This window comes from Ranitomeya variabilis, chromosome 6 (assembly GCF_051348905.1).
Source record: "Ranitomeya variabilis isolate aRanVar5 chromosome 6, aRanVar5.hap1, whole genome shotgun sequence".
Classification (NCBI taxonomy): Eukaryota; Metazoa; Chordata; class Amphibia; order Anura; family Dendrobatidae; genus Ranitomeya; species Ranitomeya variabilis.
In genome coordinates, this window is record NC_135237.1 from 172,601,602 (window position 1) to 172,618,480 (window position 16,879).

Consider the following 16,879-nt stretch of genomic DNA (forward strand, 5'->3'; position numbering starts at 1 on the left):
TAACCTTTGATAATACACTGCACTATTTATGTAGTACAGTGCATTATCTCATCCTGCCTTTAGCTGGATCTAATAGACATAGATAAGAAGCATCCACAACTGGAAAGGCCTTCTTTTCCTAAGAAAAATTAATTTAAGGAGCCTCAATTTTACCAAGTATTCAGAAACAATCTAAGGATTAGCATCTAATAGGCTTCCATACTTGGCAAACCTGGAGGTAAAGCTTCTTACATGCACAGTCACTTGTTACCATGGCATGTAAGGAGTTAAACGGTCTAGAATCATATGTAGCCAGCTGGCAATACCCATGACACAGACACAGTTGTTGCTGCGCTTCTTTCCTCCACTATACTTGTAGAACATGATGATGGGTTTGATAAACACATACAGCTTTTAGTGCATTTTTAAAATTAATAATTTTTATTATGTAAGAAAACCTGGCAATGGTCATTGTCTTATAAATGAAGTTATGCAGGTGTCAACTTGATAAAGCTTTTGAAGACAAGGGAATTATATAGAAAATATACATTCAAAAAGTTATAGGTTCAAGAACTGTCGCTAAGACACAAAAGATCCTCATGCTTTCTCAAAAACTTGGTAACAACCCTTCTTATCTAAAATCAGTATCAACCAGATAAACACATTAATTAATATACTAGTACATTTTAACACATCAAAAATGCAAGTGCAAAATTATCTTCAAATTCTGAAATATTATTTTCAATTGGCTTTGCATCTTAATAGTATATAATACTCTATTTTAATCAGCACTAAGCTCCTTAAACATATCACACAAATATGAAGCTGTCACTGAAAGCTTGCACTTTGAAATAACGTAATATATACGCATTGGGAAAAATAAAATCACTTTGCACATTTATATTTTAAAACAAGCAAGAATGGAAAATATGTGAAGCACTTCAAGAATAATATCATATAAATAAGTTGTGCTGCTCGAGTGATCCTAGCTGAGGCTTCAACACCACCTGTAAAATGTAAGAAATTCTATTATTTGTTACAAAAAGTTCAGTTTTTAATCAAGATTTTACCCTAAATAATTAGTATAATAAAAAAGTAGAGGTGGAATTATCTCTTAATGATTCGTAGGACAAAGAAAATACATACGTCATTCTTTTTGTGAAAATGTTATTACATAGACATAAAAACTATAAAAAAAAAATACAGATAGTTGTTTCCATTCTATGTGGAAAAGTTTACATTTTGTTATATTAAAATAAAAAAGGAAACCTATGCAACTTTTGTCAAAAAATAATAATTTAAAAAAGCAAAACATTAGATGACAAAATATTAAGTATACTCAATTTAAAAACACATTTACCATACCTGAAGAATTAGTGCAGGTACCATTTTTGGGTTCATCCTCACTTGCATCCTTCAAAATGGCTGTGAATTAGAATTATAGTATCGGCTAAGTAAATGCATTTTACAAAGGAGTGACACACAATGTTTAATATATACATATGTAGAAATTATGTTATTATAATATTACAAAGCTATAAAATAAATTGTATTATTCAAAATAATAAGGGGTCATATTACATGAGTGTTATCCCTGTGTTGATGGATATGAGCAGGAAACTAATGTCTAAACTGTTAGAACAATAACACATTGGGAACTGTATAAATTGTCATTTTCTATCACGTTTTCTTGTAATACTGATAGATTTGAGCTCTATGGATCCTACAGAAGAAAATATCCCACCATTAATTGACAAATAAGATGTGCCTGTCCTTTTTAATTTAAAATATTTAGTTTTTTTCATATGCAATATGTTTATTATCAACTAATAAGAAATAGATGGCATTGTCAATTAATCGGCTCTACAACCCCAAAGGATTTGCTGACCCTTTGAGTCTCATTATTGTTGGCCAGTAAGACCCATCCTAAATTGCATTGGCACTATTTGCATACATTTTGAGGGCACATTTTACATTTTAGGTGGCTAACGTGCTCAAATTTGTAATCACTGCATACAAGGAAGTCTAGAAACATTGTAACATTTAAGATATTAGTGCCAACATTTATTGACTCGGCAAATAATACATTGGAGTTTTATAAAATATATTATTCATTTATAATTTGTCATAAAATAATAAAGTGTACCTGTATCATATGCTACTTCTTGCCACAGGTCCCTCATTGCCACATTTCCTTCATGCTTGTACCTGCATTTATATATTTTACCTATGTCTGATTTTTTAATTGTAATCCAGCTGTATAACGAGGACGTTTGGCTGGATGAATTCTTTATAAGTTCCCCCTGCTCTGATTCCAGCTCGACATTGCTTCCTTCTGCTGTCCACATCACATTTATCATGTCGGGGAAGAAATTCTGCAGGTTGCACAGTAAAGTTGCAAAACCTATATCCTTCAGAACTTCCTTGGTGGTAGCTAAGATTGTCACATCTGGTTTAACTGCTGTCTGATCTGGAAAAAAAAAGAAATAAAAAAGTTTTTTACAAGAATTGAAATTATACGTGTTGGACCTATAAATACAGTGTAGCTTAAATATATGTAATAAAGAAGAAATATAACAGAACACAAAAAAGTGTAAAGTGAAGCTCCAATTTCAAGATGATATTATAAACTTAGAAAACATTTGTAAAAAGCAACTCTTTCCAAAATGGTATTATCAGTACGCCTTTGTAATAAGGAAGTTTGATATAATTTTAACATTTTACTGCACTCTGATGAACATGCATGTCATGGAATTCTTCAGGATTAAAGATGAAAGGTAACACCAAAACACAAAAAATTGGACCAAGGAAAGTGACAGGGAATAATTATCACAAAATTAATCTTTATTTTGTAGCAACAGTGACAATCATAAAATATTTAAAAAATATATATATTATAATCATATATAGTACAATACAAGAATGTGCACAGATTTAAGCCGCATATAATGAAGCAAGCCACTAAATATAGGAGATACTAATAAGAAGCAATCTATGACTAGTATTATCCTCAAATAGATAAAATTATATATGTAAGGCACCAGCAAACTATCATTAAAACAAAAAAATGTGTAAAAAAATAAAAATATATATGTGAGTGTACAAAAGTGCAATGTGCAATTTCCAAATCCCACCAGAAGGTGGTGCTATAGGACAAATCAAGAAAAATGAGATGGAAGTAAAAAAGTGCTATGTGCAATGACTCATAACCATCACAAAAGGCCTGGGCTCAGTAAGGTGCCAAGTGAAGTGCTATGTGCAGTGATTAATCACTTATCACAAAGGGCATCTCAATACAAAGGCCAAACAAGGTGCTTAGTGCTATATTAGGAAATATGTCAGATTACTTACAATTTATCAAAGGAAAGTTCCTAGGCTGCCAGCGGCTAATTATGTGCACCCCGACGCGCGTTTCGGACGCACAGTCCTTCGTCAGGGGGTATTGAACCTTACATGATCGGGGGGTTTTTTATACTATATGGGGACGCCGATATCAGCGCCCACCGTGTAAACGGCGCTGATATCGGCCCAGGCCTTTTGTGATGGTTATGATTTGGTGGGATTTGGAAATTGCACATTGCACTTTTGTACACTCACATATATATTTTTATTTTTTTACACATTTTTTTGTTTTAATGATAGTTTGCTGGTGCCTTACATATATAATTTTATCTATTTGAGGATAATACTAGTCATAGATTGCTTCTTATTAGTATCTCCTATATTTAGTGGCTTGCTTCATTATATGCGGCTTAAATCTGTGCACATTCTTGTATTGTACTATATATGATTATAATATATATATTTTTTAAATATTTTATGATTGTCACTGTTGCTACAAAATAAAGATTAATTTTGTGATAATTATTCCCTGTCACTTTCCTTGGTCCAATTTTTTGTGTTTTGGTGTTACCTTTCTTCTTGGTAGTGGTCTTACACTATAACTTTGGCACATGGGTGACCCATTTATTACAACAACTTTTGGATATCTTTATTAGGATTTTTTTATATTGGTGTCATTTCTGTGTCTGTTACTACTACTAGGATTAAAGATGAGAGAACCCAAACTTAAAAATTCAAGGTTCGTACAGGATAGTTAGTGTCTGGTGCAAAACCCCAAGCATGGACCTCTCCGGAAGTCCGTTGCAATGTTCGGAGTTCTCAGGTTAGTCCGTTGCAGAGAGAAAAAGAGAATATTTTCCAGATCAAAAGTTCGGTCCCCCATTGTTTTCAATAGGTTCCTGGTGTAGCTTGAAGCTTGGGTTCAGCTCTGGCACCCGAACTAAACTGTTGAATAAAGTTTGGGCTGGGTGCCAGAACTTGAACTTCCATGGGTTCGCTCATCCCTATTCAGGATACCATCTTATACATTTATATCATGGTACATGAATGCCCAGGCTCAGTAGCTGTGCACATGTAATCACTACAAGAGCATGGTTATAAGTTACAGCCTTATTTATGCAACATAAGGGATTAGAGAAACATTTAAAACTGACCATTTTTTAAGACGTGACAGAATGATAGAGCAACTAAGGTTGCCCAGGGCCTAACAATGCCCTCCTGGTCTGCCAGAAGCAAAGATGTCCTGTCAATAATGCTTAGGAATACATCACGTCACACAAGATATATAGTGGATTCTGTTCCATATACTTTAAGGAGACTGAAAAGGGTAAATTAAGTTGAATAACATTGAATTGCATAAAATGCCCCCCCCCCCAGAAAACAAAATCTGCCAGAAAAAACACAAAGGTCAATTGTGGTCTCCAAAATTATGTCATTGAAAAATACACATTCTATTTTTAAAAAAGCTTTCATGTCACTTCCTTAATGGAAAAATAATATGACTCATGAAATACGACAATGAAAAGTGGAAAAAAAATGCATGGTCCATAAGGTACAAGATAGATAAGCCAGTGATTAACCAGCTAAGTATTGTAAAATAATGAATAGAAAAAATACAGCCTTAGTAGAAATTCCTTCATATAATGATATTACCAATTCTGCGATAAGATGGAAGTTCTGTTTTACTCTGGATTTATTATGTCTGCTTTAAAGTGCCTTCAAACTACAGTCTAATCAGTTGTTTTGAGCCATTTAACATTATTCGGGATCATGTTTCCATTAGATTAATGCTTAACTGCCTATTATTAAATGTAATAAAACCACTGGACTGGTTCACATTACAGGTTCTTATGTTCCTGATGAAAGTGGAAATAATTTGTGATAACATAATACAATGCCAACTCCAGCATATTAAAAATTGTCTGATCGCACAGTAAAATCACACATGTAAAATCACCCATCTGATCTAGCGTTCGTAGCAAAAAGCATGTTGTGTGGCCAGAAGGTTGATTAGTTGTTTTTTTCCCTACAAAAGGAACATTGAGGTCATTGAAACAGCAAATTACGACACAGTTCGTTCATATAATTAGCTTGTTTCTCGATTTGCATACCTGTGTTTAAATAAATAAATATATATATATATATATATATATATATATACAATCTGTGTGCTTTGCTCTATTAAAAATTTATTCCTGGGATCGGATAAGTATGATACGTAGTTTAATTTGATTCAGTGAGTTTAGTAATAGACTGCGCATTACAAAAAAAAAACAGTAAAAAGTATGAATTTTCAAAATGGGGATAATAATGGATTATACTGAAATTGTTATACTTGGCTACATCATTTTTTACAATTTTAGAAAAGTAATATCAATAGGAGGCGAAGTTTATGACTTGTGTTTAATCCTTGATTTTTTGTGCCCGTTAAACTATACTTACCGATTACCAAAAGTTTTGTGCCTGTGCCAAATTTTTTCATGCTGGCATCCTTACACAGTGATGATTTTCTTAGCAAAAACTGAGCATTGTTAAAAACTTAAACTGAAGTCAATTAGTTTTTTTTTAAAGCAATGCAAGATATAGATTTTGCAGTACGATTAATGTAATTGTGTTAAAATGATTTTGATGCATCATAAAACAAATAATAAAATAATATATGGTATTTTAATTAAAATAACAAAATTATATGTAATATATAATCAAACAAAAATAAACAAACTAATATATAATATTAAATACATTTCATAATAACCACAATCATATATAATGCAAATGACAAAATGATATAATATTCCAAACAAAATAACGTAATAATCCAAACAACAAAATAATATATTTAAAAAATAAATATGCATTCTTTTTCATATTTAAAGAAAATATATATATACTGTATATATATATATTTTTTTAAGATATTATTTTACTATTTGGATTATCATTTTGTAATTTGTATTTTATATATATATATATATATATATATATATATATATATATATATATATATATATATATATATATATATACAGTAAATATATATGTATATATATATAATTCCATACTGCTAATATTATAAAATATGTTAACTTTCGAAATGATTGGAAATAAAGTATACATAATTAAAAAATCCTGTAATCTCTTGCATTAGGCAAAGCCAGTGTATATTTTATATTTTGACATAGAAAATCAAATAGGAACTTTATATTATACTTTTTGGACATTATATATTTATCATAGAAAAATATGTGAAATATGTCAGTGGGCCTCTAGAATGATATCCCAAAATATAGTACCTAATTTTGGATTACCATTTTAACCCCTTAATGACCGGCAAGTCATCTCTTTACTGAGATATAAGAGAATGGCATCCCCATACAGGTGGCAATCCAGCAGCTGTCGGCTGTACACTATAGCTGACAACTTGCTGCATTAGCAACGATCAGTGTTGGCACCGTCCATATCTGTGTCATATAAATGGTTAACAGAGTGTGGGGGCTTCCTTCCCATCGGCACCCTGAGATCACGATTCTGTGATCCTGATGTTTGCCATGGCAATACACAGCCAAATAGCGGCCTTAGACTCTGCCAGCTACAGCGGCCTGTTCAGAAGTTAATGACATTTAAGTGGTAAAAATAAATTTTTTTATTCCTGTCATGCCACTTTGCATTCATTCCTTAACATCGCCTGAAGGGTTAATAAACTACGTGACAGCAGTTTTCAATATGACGAGCGTGCTGTTTTTAAAATGGTATCATTTTGGAGGTTTTCCAATATCTAGGACGCCAAAGGTCACTTCAAACCTGAATAGGTCCTTCAAAAAAATAAGTTTGGTAAATTTCCTTGAAAAAATGAAAAATTACTGCTACATTTTTAACCCCTTAAAAGGCTAACAAAATAAAATAACATTTCCCACATGTCGGCTTTATATCAGAACCATTTGTAAGATGTTATCTATTAATGTTTTTGTGTAGTATGACTATCTGGATTAAAGGGATAATCATTCAACGTTTGAAAGTTGTAAATTTGTTTACCGTATATACTCGAGTATAAGCCGAGATTTTCAGCCCAAATTTTTGGGCTGAAAGTGCCCCTCTCGGCTTATACTCGAGTCATGATCGGTGGTGGGGTCGGCGGGTGAGCACTGTCATATACTTACCTGCTTCCGGGGCTCCTGGCGCTCCCCCTGCCCGTCCCACGGTCTCCGGGTGCCGCAGCCTCTTCCCCTGAGCGGTCACGTGGGACCGCTCATTAGAGAAATGAATAGGCTGCTCCACCTCCCATAGGGGCGGAGCCGCCTATTCATTCCTCTAATGACGGTGCCGGTGACCGCTCAGGGGAAGAGGCTGCGGCACCGAAGACCAGCTGTCCGGGGGAAGGAGCGGGACGCCGGGAGCAGGTAAGTATCGCATATTTACCTGTCCGCGTTCCACACGCCGGGCGTCGCGCCATCTTCCCGGCGTCTCTCTGCTCTGACTGTGCAGGTCAGAGGGCGCGATGACGCATATAGTGTGCGCGCCGCCCTCTGCCTGATCAGTCAGTGCGGAGAGACGCCGGGAAGATGGCGCCGAGGAGCTGCAAGCAAGACAGGTGAGTATGTGTTTTTTTTTTATTATTGCAGCAGCAGCACAGATTTATGTGGAGCATCTATGGGGCAATGGTGCAGAGCACTATATGGCAGAGCTATGGGGCAACGGTGCAGAGTACTATATGGCACAGCTATGGGGCAACGGTGCAGAGCACTATATGGCAGAGCTATGGGGCAACGGTGCAGAGCACTATATGGCAGAGCTATGGGGCAACGGTGCAGAGTACTATATGGCACAGCTATGGGGCAACGGTGCAGAGCACTATATGGCAGAGCTATGGGGCAACGGTGCAGAGTACTATATGGCACAGCTATGGGGCAATGGTGCAGAGCACTATATGGCACAGCTATGGGGCAACAGTGCAGAGCACTATATGGCACAGCTATGGGGCAACGGTGCAGAGCACTATATGGCACAGCTATGGGGCAACGGTGCAGAGCACTATATGGCACAGCTATGGGGCAACGGTGCAGAGCACTATATGGCACAGCTATGGGGCAACGGTGCAGAGCACTATATGGCACAGCTATGGGGCAACGGTGCAGAGCACTATATGGCACAGCTATGGGGCAACGGTGCAGAGCACTATATGGCACAGCTATGGGGCAACGGTGCAGAGCACTATATGGCACAGCTATGGGGCAACGGTGCAGAGCACTATATGGCACAGCTATGGGGCAACGGTGCAGAGCACTATATGGCACAGCTATGGGGCAGTGGTGCAGAGCACTATATGGCAGAGCTATGGGGCAATGGTGCAGAGCACTATATGGCAGAGCTATGGGGCAACGGTGCAGAGTACTATATGGCACAGCTATGGGGCAACGGTGCAGAGCACTATATGGCACAGCTATGGGGCAACGGTGCAGAGTACTATATGGCACAGCTATGGGGCAATGGTGCAGAGCACTATATGGCACAGCTATGGGGCAACGGTGCAGAGCACTATATGGCACAGCTATGGGGCAACAGTGCAGAGCACTATATGGCACAGCTATGGGGCAACGGTGCAGAGCACTATATGGCACAGCTGTGAGGCAATGGTGCAGAGAACTATATGGCACAGCTATGAGGCAACGGTGCAGAGCACTATATGGCACAGCTATGGGGCAACGGTGCAGAGCACTATATGGCACAGCTATGGGGCAACGGTGCAGAGCACTATATGGCACAGCTATGGGGCAATGGTGCAGAGCACTATATGGCACAGCTATGGGGCAACAGTGCAGAGCACTATATGGCACAGCTATGGGGCAACGGTGCAGAGCACTATATGGCACAGCTATGGGGCAACGGTGCAGAGCACTATATGGCACAGCTATGGGGCAACGGTGCAGAGCACTATATGGCACAGCTATGGGGCAACAGTGCAGAGCACTATATGGCACAGCTATGGGGCAACGGTGCAGAGCACTATATGGCACAGCTATGGGGCAACGGTGCAGAGCACTATATGGCACAGCTATGGGGCAACGGTGCAGAGCACTATATGGCACAGCTATGGGGCAACGGTGCAGAGCACTATATGGCACAGCTATGGGGCAACGGTGCAGAGCACTATATGGCAGAGCTATGGGGCAATGGTGCAGAGCACTATATGGCAGAGCTATGGGGCAACGGTGCAGAGCACTATATGGCACAGCTATGGGGCAACGGTGCAGAGCACTATATGGCACAGCTATGGGGCAACGGTGCAGAGCATTATATATATGGCACAGCTATGGGGCAACGGTGCAGAGCATTATATATGGTACAGCTTTATGTGGAGCATCTATGGGGCCATAATGAATGGTATGGAGTATCTATTTCTAATTTTGAAATTCACCGGTACCTGCTGCATTTTCCACCCTAGGCTTATACTCGAGTCAATAAGTTTTCCCAGTTTTTTGTGGCAAAATTAGGGGGGTCGGCTTATACTCGGGTCGGCTTATACTCAAGTATATACGGTATATTTTTGCCAAATTTCTGATTTTTTTCATAAATAAACACAAAATATATAGACATAAATTTACCATTAACATAAAGTACAACACAATAAAAAAAAATCTCAAAATCATTGGGATCTGTTGAACCGTTCCAGAGCTATTACCACATAAAGGGACACTGGTCAGATTTAAAAATTTGGCCCGGTCACTAAGGGGTTAAGCTTACAATATTGTTCTGTAAAGCCTCAAATTTGTTAACAGAGCCCCATCTTCAGCTTCTTGTGGAATTCCTATTATGTTGCAATCAGACTTTGCAGAGTACTGTAAATTAATTGATTGCACTTGCTGCTTTTTTGCATTTGTGTAGACCAGAGGGAAATTTCCAGATGCAAGTATAAAATTTATAATTTATTCACAACTATAGTTTAATAAACTAAAATGTATACATTAAATGTATAAAATAGTAAAAACAAGCTCATACACTGTGATGAACGGGGAAAAAAGGGAAATCACCATAAATAAATCAGGAAAACAAAGAGAAAAACATCATCTATATGTGAGATGATATTGTTCCAATGAAAGTGATAAAACAAACGTGATCAATTAAAATTGAATTACTTTTTAAGTTAATTAAAACAAACAGTGTGAAAACACCAAAACTTAAATGGTCATAAATAGTATAAATGTATCGCAATCACAAAGCAAAATAACTAATGTGATTACTGTAAATAAAAATTACTGAAAATTGATGGTGATAGTTAAAATCTGTTACGAGAATTGTTTTACCTAGCAAAAACATGGAAAGCTTCATTGTTCTACAGTTTATTATTTTACAGCTGGAACAAGCAGTGAATAATAATTCTTTTTGTATTCAGTATGTACTTACTTGCTATGTATGTTACACAAAGCTGTGTGCCGCTGTCAAATACTTATCATTGTGCAATTACTGAACCCTTTACCAATACTTTTTTTTAACTGGCAGACAAATAGCTAAGGTACGTACAGTATATGAGAATCATTTTGTAGCGCTCCTATAGTTTTTTTTTTAGATCTTTTTTATTTCACTTTGCAGTTACTGTCTTACTCTCTTTTTGGACTATGGAATAAAACTACAGGAAACCCACAAGCATAAGGAGACAATATACTTTCTACAGGCTCAGGAAATGTGGCTTTTTGGTAATAATTTTTAGTAATTTTTACCAAGAGACAATTGTTTTAAAGAAAAACTTTCAGTGAAGATGCTTTATAAAGAGAATCTGTAGATGCAGATAAATAGAATTTAAATCATATTAAGTTGGTTTACTGGAAGAGTGGCTACAGAGAAACAATGAAGTTACATGCTCATGCAGGGGGGTAAAGGGGTTTCTAAGGTTACATTACTTTGATGACTATTTATATAAAGTGGATGGCATTTATAGAAATCTCATGACCACTGTGCTTTTTATTTATACTGCGTAAACTGAGGGTTTTAAATCTGCAACATGTCAATTTCTCTTGCGGGTACGCTGGGTTTTAGGTGCAGAATTTCTCTATAGGAATGCATTAGATAGAGACATTCTGCAACTTAAAAAAGCATTTATATTTTTAGTAGGTTTCTACTGCGGAAATGTACTAAAAACACTTGTATTCCTTACATGACTGTATCAATAAAGCTTACTCAATAAATACCAGGATATGTAAAAAAGAAATTAGCACTATTTAAAGCATAACATACCCAAAACAGACTAAAACCACAGTGTTAAAAACACGATAAAAATACATGTAATAAAAATCCACTCAAAAACACAATTAAAAATGCAGGTATCAATTTAGCTAACAGAAATTACACCCCTTTGCAAATTTATCTATGTGTACTGATGATTTTTATTACCATAAATATGCATTTTCCAGTAACAAACACACAGTGGATATTGCAGGGTGAAAATTGCAAATATGGCTTTTGGAACAAAGATTTTGCCTAAATAGTTTGTGGGCGCCTAATTTTCATTCTCAGAGCACCTAAGGTGTCAAAACAGCAGAAATCCCCCAATCGTTATCCCAGTTTTGAAATTCCACTCCTCAATGTATTTATCTATGTATACAGTAGCTATCTTGGTGTTGCCTGTGTTTTTCAGGATAAAGCGTAGACTGAATGTTGGAGAGTGAAAATTGCAAATATGCTAGCTTACTGTCCGATATATCGTACTAAGCTTGTGAATCTGGAGAGATGAACACCATAACTTGCTAACTGGTCTCACCGAGTAATGCCAAACATGTGGACACTTGTTGCATTATAAGCACACTATGAGGCTCAGAAGGGAGGAGGGCATTTGGATTTGGGAGCGCAGATACAGATTTGGCTTGATTTTTTTTGTGGGAGCCATGTAATTTCTGCAGAGCTTTTGTGTTACCACTACCAGTAATGTGAAACCACCTATATTTCCATTAATAGATAATGAAATGAATACTAAAAACATGAAGTATATATACTAAATTATAATTAAAAAAATTCCTTTATTATACATACAAAAGGCATTCACATATGAAAGAATATATCAATATAAGGTCAATCAGAGTAAAGACTCGTGTAGAAAAATCGTATGTATCCCATTCATTATTAGGGTATAGGAAGCGTTTTAATTTTGTTAGTAAGTATATAAAGTACCAGTGCTTCAATAACTCATATATAAGGGTGTATGAAAATATGCTGGAAAAATGCAGGCAAATTGTTGTAAGTCTTACCAAAAGACTGTATGTAAGTACTTAATTATAAAGCACTAGATGGTGGCCCGATTCTAACGCATCGGGTATTCTAGAATATGTATGTATGTATGTATGTATGTATGTATGTATATATATAGCTGCCACATAGCATATAGCAGAGGCCACATAACACAGACAGCCTAGTAGTATATAGCACAGCCATGTAGTATATAGGAGCCACGTAGTATATAACATAGCCACATAGTATATAACACAGCCCACGTAGTATATAACACAGCCCACGCAGTATATAACACTGCGCACATAGTATATAACACTGCCCACTTAGTAAATAACACAGCCCACGCAGTATATAACACTGCGCACGTAGTATATAACACTGCCCACATAGTATATAACACTGCCCACATAGTATATAACACTGCCACGTACTATATAACACAGCCCAAGTAGTATATAACACAGCCCACGTAGTATAAAACAATGCCCATGTAGTATATAACACTGCACACGTAGTATATAACACAGCCCACGTAGTATATAACACTGCCACGTAGTATATAACACAGCCCACGTAGTATATAACACTGCCCATGTAGTATATAACACTGCCCACATAGTATATAACACTGCCCACATAGTATATAACATAGCCCACGTAGTATATAACACTGCGCACGTAGTATATAACACAGCCCACATAGTATATAACACTGCCACGTAGTATATAACACAGCCCACGTAATATATAATATCCACGCAGTATATAACACAGCCCACATAGTATATAACACTGCCCACGTAGTATATAACACTGCCCATGTAGTTTATAACACTGCCCACGTAGTATATAACACTGCCACGTAGTATATAACACAGCCCACGTAATATATAGCATCCACGCAGTATATAACACAGCCCACGTAGTATATAACACAGCCCACATAGTATATAACACTGCCCACATAGTATATAACACTGCCACGTAGTATATAACACAGCCCACGTAATATATAGCATCCACGCAGTATATAACACAGCCCACATAGTATTTAATATTGCCCACCTAGTATATAAAATTGCCCACGTAGTATATAACACTGCCAGCACAGTATATAACACAGGCCACACAGTATATAACACTGCCTATGTAGTATATAGCAGCCTCACAGCATATAACACAGCCCAAGTACTATATAGCACTGTGGTCACCATATCCCTGTTAAAAAAAGAATGAAAATAAAAAATTGTTTTATACTCACCCTCCGGCGTCCAGCGAAGCTGTCCCTATGCGGGCGATGCGGCTGCCAGCATCCGTTCCCAGCGATGCATTGCAAAATTACCCACATGACTTAGCGGTCTCGCGAGACCGCTACGTCATCATCTTGCGAGACCGCAATGCATGGCCCGGAGCATCGCGATAAGCGGGAAAGGCACCGGAAGGTGAGTATATAATGATTTTTTTTTTCTTGTTTTTAACATTAGATCTTTTTACTATTGATGCTGCATAGGCATCAATAGTAAAAAGATAATATGACAGTAACCATATTTTTAAGCGTGCATAAAAGCATAGTCTGCCACAGTTTTGTGAACTTCTGAAAAGAAGGACAAAGTTGAATAGAGGCCAGACGGATTCTAGAGTAACTCTGCTGCTTCATTTTAGTGAATGGATCCCTCGGGGTTTCACCTGAGCTTTAGATGGAAATCCCAAAGTAAGTGCTCAATGTAGAGCGCTGGATAAATGTTATTCAAAGTTTCATGTAAAATGTTCCCAAGAAAAGCTTTAACTCAATCCACAAAAAAGCAAGTCCCCACTAAGGTCCATCATCTGTTAGGCCTCTTTCACACTTGCGTTGGTACGGGCCCGTCGCTATGGATCAGCGTGATGTATCGACACACGTTGTGAAAATTTGTCACAACGTGGGCAGCGGATGCAGTTTTTCAACACATCCGCTGCCCATTGTAAAGTCCCAGGGAGGAGGGGACGGAGTTCCGGCCACACATGCACGGTAGGAAATGGCGGACCCGACGTACGAAAAAATGTTCCATTGAACGTTTTTTCATGATGGCGGTCCGCCAGAACACGACGCATCCAGTGCACGACGGACGCAACGTATGGCCATTAGTGTTGAGCGATACTTTCCGATATCGGAAAGTATCGGTATCGGAAAGTATCGGCCGATACCGTCAAAATATCGGATCCAATCCGATACCGATACCCGATCCCAATGCAAGTCAATGGGACGAAAATATCGGAATTAAAATAAACCCTTTATAAACTTGTAGGTTCATTCTACATGAAGGAAAACAACTAAGAATAATGTAGGATGTATTGGGGGACGTGGCGGAGACATTAAAGGCACAGAGGTTTAGCCCAATGTAATAGAATAGCAGGATTTTGGGTTTTTTTTATGACGTTCGGCGGTAGAAAGATTTTGACTATGTTAATTTTTTTTTTTATTTTGTCAGATATAGAGTTGAGCGACTTTCATTTTTTTAAGATCGAGTCGGGTTTTGTGAAACCCGATTTTGTCCAGAGTCGAGTCGAGTGCAGTCGGCCGATTATCGCTAAAAGTCGGGGATCGACCGAAACACGAAACCCAATGCAAGTCAATGGAGAAGCATAGTCGGCAGTGAGTGGAGGCCAGGAAAACACCTACAGTGCCCATTTTAATGCCAAAAACATCCATTCTTGTTTCTGAAGCTTGTCAATCTTAATTAACTTTATAATAATAGTTGGGCATAGGGAATTGGGGGTCATTTGGCAAAAGTTGTGGGGGGAGTAGGGCCGGCTCAAGTTTTTCGTGGGCCCAGGAAATGCGGACTACGTCACGGCGGTGTTGCAGGGAAAGGTAAGTATTTCAACGTTGCAAGTGCTGTGATCCTGAGCAAGCAGGGGGGGCCCACTCGTTCGCATTGGCACTGGCACAGGGCCCCTCAAAGTACAGCGATGTGTGTTTGCATGGTGGGGGCGCCTCCCACCAGCAGCGACACTTTTGCGTACTCTGAGGGGCCCTGTGCCAGTCACGTCGCCAACGAGTATGCCCCCCCACCTGATGAAGGAACCTGCACTTTCATCTGCACCTTCCTCTCTGTCCCTGTGTAAGGTGGTATAACATGCGGGAAGGGGAACCTTACTTTCAGCAGGGTCAGATTCTGGCTGTGTAGAGTATAAGGGGAATGTAGTGGTCTAGGTCAATGTACCAGCAGACTCATCTAGCAGTGGCTGGGCAATGGGCAGGATGAGGAGGAAACAGATATAGGGCCAAAGAATAAAGTAGGCTAAATGCAGTTCAAAATTGGTAACAGGACTAAACAGGCGGCATTGCTTTGTTCAGTGGAGTAGCAAACCCAAGAGCAGCAGACACTGTTTCAAGGGCATAACCACACTAGTAGGCCAAATGCAGTTTAATATCTGATAGTATAGGGCGAAAGCCAGAATGTGGAAGCTCAGCTTTGTTCAGTTGAGGACAACACCAGGCAGGGGCAGACAGACACCTTTAGTAGGCCGGAACAGCCAATTGCATTTTTAAAAATGGTAATTTGGAACAGAAGGTTGAGGCTCAGCTTTATTCAGTTGAGGACAACACCAGGCAGGGGCAGACAGACACCTTTAGTAGGCCGGAACAGCCAATTGCATTTTTAAAAATGGTAATTTGGAACAGAAGGTTGAAGCTCAGCTTTATTCAGTTGAGGACAACACCAGGCAGGGGCAGACAGACACCTTTAGTAGGCCGGAACAGCCAATTTTAAAAAAAAACAGCAGTTAGTAAGAGGCAGAAGGTAGAAGCTCAGCTTTATTCAGTTGAGGACAACACCAGGCAGGGGCAGACATTCACCTTTAGTAGGCCGGAACAGCCAATTGCATTTTTAAAAATGGTAATTTGGAACAGAAGGTAGAAGCTCAGCTTTATTCAGTTGAGGACAACACCAGGCAGGGGCAGACAGACACCTTTAGTAGGCCGGAACAGCCAATTTTTTAAAAAAACAGCAGTTAGTAAGAGGCAGAAGGTAGAAGCTCAGCTTTATTCAGTTGAGGACAACACCAGGCAGGGGCAGACATTCACCTTTAGTAGGCCGGAACAGCCAATTGCATTTTTAAAAATGGTAATTTGGAACAGAAGGTAGAAGCTCAGCTTTATTCAGTTGAGGACAACACCAGGCAGGGGCAGACAGACACCTTTAGTAGGCCGGAACAGCCAATTTTAAAAAAAAACAGCAGTTAGTAAGAGGCAGAAGGTAGAAGCTCAGCTTTATTCAGTTGAGGACAACACCAGGCAGGGGCAGACAGACACCTTTAGTATGCCGGAACAGCCAATTTTTTAAAAAAACAGCAGTTAGTA

The 16,879-nt window shown here is 38.3% G+C and overlaps 1 gene segment (V, D, J or C); it reads right to left on the reverse strand.

Annotated features, from left to right (window-relative positions):
• Positions 1-584: 584 nt before the first annotated feature.
• Positions 585-5,803, reverse strand: LOC143781045 (Ig lambda-1 chain C region-like). The segment is given in 4 exon segments: positions 585-986; positions 1,345-1,404; positions 2,126-2,449; positions 5,764-5,803. Coding segments are annotated over 4 exon segments (546 nt in total).
• Between the last annotated feature and the right edge of the window lie 11,076 nt (positions 5,804-16,879).